The sequence below is a fragment of the Microcaecilia unicolor genome, chromosome 5 (genome assembly GCF_901765095.1).
Source record: "Microcaecilia unicolor chromosome 5, aMicUni1.1, whole genome shotgun sequence".
NCBI lineage: Eukaryota > Metazoa > Chordata > Amphibia > Gymnophiona > Siphonopidae > Microcaecilia > Microcaecilia unicolor.
In genome coordinates this window covers 235,546,705-235,556,974 of record NC_044035.1, presented here as the reverse complement: position 1 = coordinate 235,556,974, position 10,270 = coordinate 235,546,705, and the positions used below count along the sequence as shown (strand labels likewise).

Below are 10,270 nucleotides of genomic sequence, written 5' to 3'. Positions count from 1 at the left end.
AAAAGCAATGGTCCCAGCACAGACCCCTGGGGAACCCCCACTATCTTCCCTTCTCCGCTGAGAATACATGTGATCATTTATGTGCAAAAATGATCTCTTCTAGAATATCTTCTAGCAGAAAAGTCATGATTTGATAGCACATACTTTGCTGCTGTTCAGTTTTGGAGGCCGTATCTTGCTAAGGATGTAAAAATACTTGAATGGGTTTAGAGAAAAGCAATGGAAATGATACGAGGTTTGCACCACAAGACATTTAAGGAGTGACTTGAGGTCCTGAAGATGCATACTCTGGAGGAAAGGAGAGACAGGGGTGATATGATACAGACACTCGAATATTTGAAAGGTATAATCTACTAACAAACCTTTTCCAGTGAAGTGATGGTGGCAGAATTAGAGGACATGACTTGATGTTGCGGGGGGGGGGGGGGGGGGGGGGGGGAGAGAGGTGACAACTCAGGAATAATGTCAGAAAGTATCTTTCTTCTGTGTTTGGGCTGGTCACTTGGACTTGGTTCTCTTCCACCCTGTGTTTGTTTTGCTTGCATTATTATGGAAGGTGTGGACCCCCTTTTTGTTCTTTGTTTCCAGAAGTATCTTTTTACAGAGAGGGTGGTAGATGCCTCGAATGCCCCTTCCACGGGAGGTGGTGAGATGAAAATGATAATGGAATTTAGTGTAGGAGGCACTGGACCAATCAAGCTTAACGGTGATTAGATGGTGGGAATTGGGAAGCAAGACCAGTGCCAGGCAGACTTCTACGGTCTATGTCTTGATTCTTCGCTGGACAGATAGGCCAGTTTTAGGCAGACTTCTACAATCTGTGCCCTGATTGTGGCTGGACAGATTTGAATGAGCTAGAGTGGAGCTTCGATGACAACTTCAGTGGTTGGAGAACAAGGCCAGTGCTGGGCAAACTTTATGGACTGTGACCTGGAAGTGGCGAGGACAAATAAGGATAACGTATGAGTTTATCTTTTTGGCAGACTGGATGGACCATGCAGATCTTTATCTGTCATCATCTTCCTATGTACTATGGTGGGCATGTGCATGGATGGAATTTGGGCAGAGCTCACAGGCATATGCATAAATTATAGAATTCTATCATTTATGCATGTACTTACTAGGATTGGGCATTATACCAGCTATAAGCTGCTATAAATGACTGCATCTTCATATGTGCACATTTTTGGCCATTTGCCCTAGTATTCCATAAAGAAAAGTAGATTCCTACTTTACTGTATAGAATAGGCTTACAATAGACACCATAACCAGTAGTTATAGGAGAGGGCCTTGTTATCAAATTACCCTTCACCTGACCAGTACCTATCAGATTTGTGAGTTCTTGTACCAAGTAGATCTCTGCTGAGCCCGTACTCAGACCGGGTTCTACTTGGCGGCCGGACAAACCCCAGGTTTCACCTGCACTGACCGCCGTTCCCCAGAGGTTGAGCTCCTAGGTGCGGGCGGCCTGCAGGACTTACAAGACGGAGCTGGAAGCGGGGTGGCTAACGTATCTGCCAGGCAGGCAGCAGGTCAAGAGAGTAATCCAGGCACAGGTAAAGTCAATAGGCAGGCAGCAGGTCAAGAGAGTAATCCAGGCACAGGTAAGTCAATAGGCAGGCAGCAGGTCAAGAGAGTAATCCAGGTACAGGCAAAGTCAGTAGGCAGGCAGCAGGCAAGAGAGTAATCCAGGTATAGGCAAAGTCAGCAACGAGGGACAAAGTAGAGAAGAAGCAAACTACTGAGCAAGTAACACCTACCAAAGTAGAAGTCGAAGCATGGAGTCCAGGAAGAGCTCAGATAATAAAGTGCTGGCGTCTGACATCAGCAGGGACCAGCAGGGAGAAGGAGCACAAGCCATAGCACAAGAGCAGGGGAAGGAGGAACCAGAAGACCAATAGGAGAGAGAGAGAGCATAGCCAGGTGCATGGAAGCAAAGCCAATCAAGGAGCCTGCAGCCAGAGAAGAACCCACACATGGCTCAGGGCTGTGCCAGTCAAGTGTGCATGTCAATGGGACCCTGCACAGCCCGAGGACGCCGCTTGCGTTGAGGTAGGGACATGACAGTATCAAGCAGATAGAGTAATTTACACTGACATTATTCATATGCCCCTGGATTGCTCCATGGTGCAATCTCACCTTGAATATTGTGTTCAATTCTGGTCGCTATATCTCAAAAAAGATATAGCGGAATTAGAAAAAGTTCAAAGAAGAGCGACCAAAATGATAAAGGTGCTGGAACTTCTCTCATATGAGGGAAGGCTAAAGAGGTTAGGGCTGTTCAGTTGGAAAAGAGACAGCTGAGGTGGGATATGATTGAGGTCTACAAAATCTTGAGTGATGTAGAACAGGTAAAAGTGAATCAATTTTTCACTCTTTCAAAAAAAGTACAAAGACCAGAGGACACTCAATGAAATTGCATGGAAATACTATTAAAACAAATAGGAGGAAATATTTTTCACTCAAAGAATAGATAAACTCTGAACTCTTTGTCAGAGGATGTGGTAGCAGTGGTTAATGTATCTGGATTTTAAAAAGGTTTGGACAAGTTCCTGGAGGAAAATTCCATAATCTGCTTTTGAGATAGACATGGGGAAGTCATTGCGTGCCCTGGGGGTTTCTGCCAGGTACTTGTGAGCTAGATTGGCCACTGTTGAAAGCAGGATATTGTGCTAGCTGGACCATGGGTCTGACCCAGTATGGCTATTCTTATGTTCTACATATGGCAACTAAAGTTACACACACCAAATTGTGCATGTAACTTAATTGATTAACAAGCCAGTTGGCACTGATAATTGGCCATTAACAAGCAATTATTGGCACTAGTTGGCACAAATTAGAATTTACGCTCACAACTTGCTAAGCGTATTCTATAAAGCGGTGCATGTTAATTCTACTGTGTGGATCTCAAAAGGGGGTGTAGCATGGGACGGACATGGGCAGGTCATTGGCGTTCCTAAAATTTACACTCACTGTTATAGAATATGCCCGATTCACACTGCCTAAGTTAGCCATGGACATTTACACCAGGTTTTCATTGATGTAAATGGCCACATCTAAATTTTAGTCACAGGAACGGGCGCTATGCATATTCTATAAACTGCACCTAATTTTAGGTAAGATTTATAGAATAGTGCTAAATGCATTTTTCAGCGCCATATATAGAATTCTCCTCATGATGTTTATGATATATAGGGGTCCTTTTACAAAGCGGTGGTAAGCCCAATGCGGTCTTATTGCTTGTTAAAAGGGAAGTACTGTGAGGTTACCGTAGCAGCCAGGTGGTAGTTCCCACCCCCAGCGCACGTGGAATTAGAAAAGGTGCAGAGAAGGGCGACGAAAATGATAAAGGGGATGGGACAACTTCCCTATGAGGAAAGGCTAAAGCAGCTAGGGCTCTTCAGCTTGGAGATAAGATGGCTGAGGGGAGATATGATAGAGATGTATAAAATAATGAGTGGAGTTGAAGGGTAGATGTGAAACGTCTGTTTACACTTTCCAAAAATACTAGGACTAGAGGGCGTGCGATGAAGCTACAATGTAGTAAATTTAAAATAAATCGGAGAAAATTTTTCTTCACTCAACATGTAATTAAACTCTGGAATTTGTTGCCAGAGAATGTGGTAAAGGCGGTTAGCTTAGCGGAGTTTTAAAAAGGTTTGGACGGCTTCCTAAAGGAAAAGTCCATGGACCATTATTAAATGGACTTGGGGAAAATCCACTATTTCTAGGGTAAGCAGTATAAAATGTTTTGTACTTTTTTGGGATCTTGCCAGGTATTTGTGACCTGGATTGGCCACTGTTGGAAACAGGATGCTGGGCTTGATGGACCTTTGGTCTTTCCCAGTATGGCAATACTTATGTACTAGGTTAGTATGGGAGCCCTTACCGCCACCTCAATGGGTGATGATAAGTGCTCCCCCTCCCGAAATTGCCACTTGGCAAGTTCTTAATTTGTTAAACAGCCATTTCCTGATTAAAAAAAACCCAAAAACCTGCCTTTTACCCACTGTGGCCTTGACGCACACCAAAAACATGTGCTGACGCTAGCGCAGGCCCCCTTTCGATGCAGCTTCGTAAAAGGGGCCACAGTGACCTAGAAAATTATATATTTACCAGCCCTCTATAAAAGTATAATGACTTTTGAATATCAGGTCCTATCTATTTAACACAGGGAAGGACAACCTTCATATGCAGAGGGTTGAATGAATGTCAGTACTACCCCTAGTAAGCTGCAACATTATGTAATGTCAGAACTAGAAATGAACAGAACTGCATAGACCTTCTGTTATAAATAAAAAGTAAAAAAGTAACCAAAAATGATGGAAACAAACTGCTAGAGTGGCTATTCTGAAAATATTTGTGAAATATAGTATTTTAAATCACCAAAACTCTGGTTAATTATTTTTTCTTGTATACTTCCCATGATCTTGGGGGGCTGCATAAAATTCAATGGCGAGCCACATTCAGTCCACAGGCCGGAGGTTGCTCACCCCTGAACTAATTCTTCTATCAGGCTGGTATAGTGCTTGTCTGAAGGTAAAAGGAGTGCTTACAGAAATGGTTAATTTTGGTTTTTATTTTAAGAAGAAGTTATGAGGAAGTGAGACTTCTTCACTCACGTAAAATTATATTACACAAATGCTCATTTTTTTTTCAGTCTGAATGAGCTTCAGTGATCCTCCTGTCTCTGTTTCAGAAGTTGCTGCTAGAGAATAATGACTTGTTTATCGTTGTTTCTTCTCCTGAAAGGGCTCCTGGGATACAGGTAAAGAACCCAGCCTCTCTCCACTGTTCATAATGGTGCGTTTATCGATGCTAAGTATAATTAAACTCCCTCAGAGTTTTGGTTTTAACCCTGTGCTGCTAAGTCATTTTAGGCATTCTCCATAAAGTGTTTTTCTTTGATCTTTCTTCATATGAAAGCCCCCTTCCCTCTTTGTGTTTGAAAATTGTAACAGAACTCTTCATTAGTGAACCCAGAAAGGTGTGTAAAAAGCTAATAACCAGGATGATCAGATTTCCCTGATATTTTGCTGTTAATTTCTTGTCTTTTCTCACAGTTTTTGTGCTGAGCAAATGTGTACTCCAGCAATGGCGTTCATGCCATCCAAGAACGTGTCCATGAAGGCTCTCTGGTTTTGGTTCTTTCTGCTTCTTTTCTCTGTCTTCGTTTCAGGTACTGTGGCAAAGCAAATCTGGGCCTTTTAACTGTTCTGGTTTTGTTCATTCTTTCCTTGCATTCCTGCGCTGAATCTCTTTTGGCTCCCATTTTACCCCTCCCCAACCAAACCAAACCTCCCAATTTGCCTAGCTTACTTACCAACTAGTTCCATGTCATCTGACTAAAGTCAGCCAGTCCTGGGTTGTGTTTTTTTTTTTTTCATTGCATTAACAATATACGTATTGTCCAACTTTCAGGAGCAGGACAGAAAAGAATGAACAATAGATGACTTTTTTTGTTGTTAATTTTGATTTTATTTCTTAACTTATGCATTTAAGGGGAATACCATGGCAACTACATCACTATAAGGATGATGTTTAATTTACATTTGCTCTAGCTGATGGAGAAGGGTCATTCTATCTAAAGCATCAAGAACTAGATTCTATATATGGTGCCTGAAAATTCTGCGCAGAAAAAAATACGCCTAGGCATATTCTATAAAGCACAGCTATATTTTATAGAAGAGGCTTAAATTCCTGCATGATATATAGAATACGCCAAGCGCCTCTCAATGCGACCAAATGTAGTCACGGCCATTTTTGCCATGTTTTACTTGGCATAAATCCTGATGTCTAAATTAGGCACAGAGTGGATGTATTCTATAACAAAGTATATAGATTTTAGAAACTCCCATGCCCCACCCATGGCCATGCCCCCTTTTCAACTATCCTGCTTATTTTTGAACGAGAAGGCCAGCCATCTTCCGACACAAATCAAGAGATGGCCGGCCTTCTCCTAAAGCCAGCCAAATTGATATAATCGAAAGCCGATTTTGACTGGCTTCAACTGCTTTCCGTCGCAGAGCCGGCGAAAGTTAAAGGGTCGTGTCGGCAGTGTACCGAAGGTGGGATGGGGGCGTGGTTAACAGATGGCTGGCTTCGGCCGATAAATGGAAAAAAGAAAGCCGGCCCTGACGAGCATTTGGCCGACTTTACTTGGTCACTTTTTGTTCATGACCAAGCCTCAAAAAGATGCCCTAACTGACCAGATGACCACCGGAGGGAATGGGGAATGGACCTCCCCTTACTCCCCCAGTGGTCACCAACATCCTCCCACCCAAAAAAAAATATAAAAAACATTTTTTTGCCAGCCTCTATGCCAGCCTCAAATGTCATACCCAGCTCCATGACAGCAGTATGCAGGTCCCTGGAGCAGTTTTAGTGGGTGCAGTGCACTTCAGGCAGGCGAACCCAAGCCCATCCCCCCCTACCTGTTACACTTGTGGTGGTAAATGGGAGCCCTCCAAAAACCCCCAAAACCCACTGTACCCACATGTAGGTGCCCCCTTCATCCCTAAGAGCTATGGTAGTGGGTTTGGGGGGCTCAGCACACAAGGTAAGGGAGCTATGTACCTGGGATCAATTTATGAAGTCCACTGCAGTGCCCCCTAGGGTGCCCGGTTGGTGTCCTGGCATGTGAGGGGGACCAGTGCACTACAAATGCTGGCTCCTCCCATGACCAAATGCCATGGATTTGGCCGGGTTTGAGATGGCCGCCAGTAGTTTCCATTATCGCTGAAAACTAATGGCAGCCATCTCTAACGGCAGCGATCTCTAAGGGCAGGCCAAATGTTGAGATTTGGCCGGCCCCGACCGTATTATTGAAACGAAAGATGGCCGGCCATCTTGTTTCGATAATACAGTCGGGTACGCCGCTTGACGGGGCCGGCGTAAGAGATGGCCGCCCTTATAGATGGTCGGCCCCATTCGATTATGGCCCTCCACATGACTAAGAATTTCAGCGCACCACATTACAGAATATGCTTAGCGAGTTGTGTGCTTAAGTCTTAATGCCAATTAGTGCTGATAATTGCTTGTTAGCATCCAATTCACAGCGCTGATTAGCTAGTTAGCCAATTTAGTTGTACACACTGTTATAGAATACACTTTGATTTCCGCATAAAAATTAAGGCACCATATATAGAATCCTGGGACAAATGGGGACATTTTTATAAAGATTATGCATGAAGTATACATGTAAAATCTAGCAAGGGTTATGCATTAGCGCTATTTTATAAAGGGTACAATATGTATGTACATAAACCATAATGTAAAAACTATATGTCTACAAAGGAGTCTGGGCAATCAGTGGGTGTGGACTGCATGGGAAATGTAAGTAGGTATATACTATGCATTTTATAACATACGGATGCACTTATGTTTAAAAAAATGGGAGTATGCAATTACACCAGCTATTAATCAAACCCAAGCCTTCAACAACTTTTCTTTTTTGGACCAGATGCATAAATTACTGGTTAGAGCTAGAAATTAACTTCTCAGATAGAAGTCAGTCTGTGATACTCTTTAAACTTCTTTGCCTTCTGCCTTCTCTAATTTTAATCTACTAATCTTTTTTTACCGTCTCAACTGCTCTCTCTTTCTCCCCTCTCTTTCCTTTCAATCAGTCTTTCGGTTTCTTCTTTATCTCTGTGTCCACCTGATTTTTCTCTCTCCCTTTCTGGCTGCCCATCCTCTCGTGCCCATCTTTCTGCATCTGCCTGGTTCTCTCTTCATCTGCGAGTACATAAGTATATATGTGTTGACATTCTGTGACGGACCAAAGGTTCATCAAGCCCTGCATCTTGTTTCCAACAGTGGCCAATCCAGGTTACAAATACCTGGCAAGATCCCAAAACAGTACAATACATTTTATGCTGCTTATACTAGAAATAAGCAATGGATTTTCCACAAGTCCATCTTAATAATGGCTTATAGACATTTCTTTTAGGAAGCTATCCAAACCTTGTTTAAACCCCGCTAAGCTAACTGCTTTTACCACATTCATAGGCAACAAATTCCAGAGTTTAATTACACGTTGAGTGAAGAAATATTTTCTCCAATTTGTTTTAAATTTACTACTTTGTAGCTTAATTGCTAGCCCCCTAGTATTTTTGGAAAGAGTAAACAAATGATTCATGTCTACCCGTTCCACTCCACTCATTATTTTATAGACCTCTACCATATCTCCTGTCAGCAGGTCCCCCTTCCACTCTTCGGCCCCGGTTGACCCTGTTTAGTTGATATGCTTCACTGCTGACCTTTCTCCCTCACAGCACCGGTTAATTCCAGTTCTCTGCCCCTCCAGCCACAGCTTCCTTGAGTGACTGCTCCTTTAGCTTGCCATTTACTGATAACCCCAACAAACGGACAGAAACTCCAACAGTCTTATAATAAAGGGGTTCACTTTTATTTACATCAGTTCAGTTGTAGTGACTTCAGCAACACAGTAAACGATCTCATCTTAGTCTTTGACAGTTTTCACGTTCACAATGCCAGACAGAGATTTCCTGTTAATTTACTAAACATAGTCCAATGTCCTCTAACACCACCTTCTACTTCTTCTCAGTTAGTCACTAATTATCCTGTTAAACATCAGTTCCTTACAACACACAGTATCTAGCTTCTAGCCTGCTTAACATTTTGAATAACTTGCTGCCACAGATTTCTTCCCAGCTGTATCAATTCTGACTTCCCAATTCCAGACAGTTGAGGAAATACCTCACCTTAGCACCAGCAGTCTGTGTGAATGCAGCCACTTCCATACTCTCCTCCCCATTCTCCTCCATCTCCTCCCTTTTATTCCATTCCATCTCTTCTACCTCCTCACAGGGCTCCCTCAGCTGCTCCTCATCACCCTGATTGGAATCCATCTCCCAATCCTGCTCCTCCCCCTCCACTTCCTGTGAGTTCTGTATTGGGTCAGGTGCATTGTAGGAATCATGGTTCCTAGGCTTATTCCTTATTCTAATCGGTTTTTTGACCACCAGAGGGCGCGTTCCTCATCCATAAGGGATTTGCAAATGTCTCAATCTCTCTCCGGGGCTGCTCTCGCTTTCCTTGAGGCCGTCTTCTCAGTAACCCCTTACACTCCCCTCAGCTGTATTTTCTCCAAGCTGAAGAGCCTTAGCCACTTTAGCCTTTCCTCATAGGGTAGAAAACCTAAAGAGATACATAATAGCTAAATCATGTATATGGGTGGCACGCCTGTAGTATTTTTGTGTATAAAAGATCCCTGGGCAGAAGGCCAGGACTTCAGCAATATAGCAGTCTGTTAAGTCCTCAGGCTACAGTGTCCATCAGACACACTTTTCTGCCAAGTGGCTTAGCAGTACATCTGCTGCAGCACCCTTGTAGTTGTAGCTTGGCATCTCAGAGATAGAGGCCTTCACAGAAGGAGGAGAGAAACTGTGCACAGTTGTAGGTTGCTAGGATTGCTAGAAAACAGCAAGGCATGGAAGATGGACCTACCTAGCAGAGTCAAAAATGGACCATTATTTATGTTCTACTATGGAGCAAAAGGTATCAAATTAGCTGATCCCAGAGATAGTGCCATAATTCAGGTAGACAGGACCTGGTGCTAGAGCAGGGATGGAGTAACCAAGCTGGAAGGTCTCTATCAGATTCTAGCTGCCTGTTTAGCCTTGGCTTTATCTTCTAAGGGTCATTCAATTTCTTCCGGAAATCCTCCATATCACTGTTATTGTGCAAGATAGCAAAGTCCTGTGACTTTGGTGGAGGTAAGCCCATAAAGGATTGTAAAGTGTTAAATCACTTCCTTTACCAAGAAGACAATCTCCATGGTGCAAAGCTGGCCTTCATGAGAAGTGCCCCTCTCATGGCAGCCATTGTGCATATAATCAGCAGCATGTATATACAATAGGCACATATGAGCTCAAGGAGTACACATGCCCTGTCTGGTGGTGTTTAGTTTTCATGTATTCTAATTTATAGAATAGCTATAGATTTTGTGGAGGATGCCTGTCTGTGCCTACTGCTCCTAAATACATGCTTTATGCCAGGTACTTGCCATCCATCCTGATAGCTTCTGACAACTCAACTTTATTTAAAATCTGATCTGCTAGTTTTATTTTCTTCTGGAGAGCATATGGACCTCCAGGAGTGGAAAGGTCAGTGAGTGATCCTCTGCCTACTTATTAGTTTATCTCTGCTGTCTTGCTATGCTGTAGCCCCTGGGCCAGAAGCCTATACTTGCAACCTTACCACAGGGATGATGAGCTATCTTAAGTAATAAACATTGGGGTCCTTT

General features: G+C 43.2%; 1 protein-coding gene across 1 annotated transcript in view; it reads left to right on the top strand.

The window, feature by feature from the left end:
* The first annotated feature begins 2,589 nt into the window (after nucleotides 1–2,589).
* The window catches only part of LOC115471323 (T-lymphocyte activation antigen CD80-like), a 45,107-nt gene continuing 37,426 nt past the window's right edge, over nucleotides 2,590–10,270 (top strand). Inside the window, exons 1-2 of the mRNA XM_030205025.1 lie at nucleotides 2,590–2,627; nucleotides 5,064–5,179. Coding sequence (XP_030060885.1) covers nucleotides 2,590–2,627; nucleotides 5,064–5,179 — 154 coding nt within the window. The remainder of the gene's footprint in view (nucleotides 2,628–5,063; nucleotides 5,180–10,270) is intronic.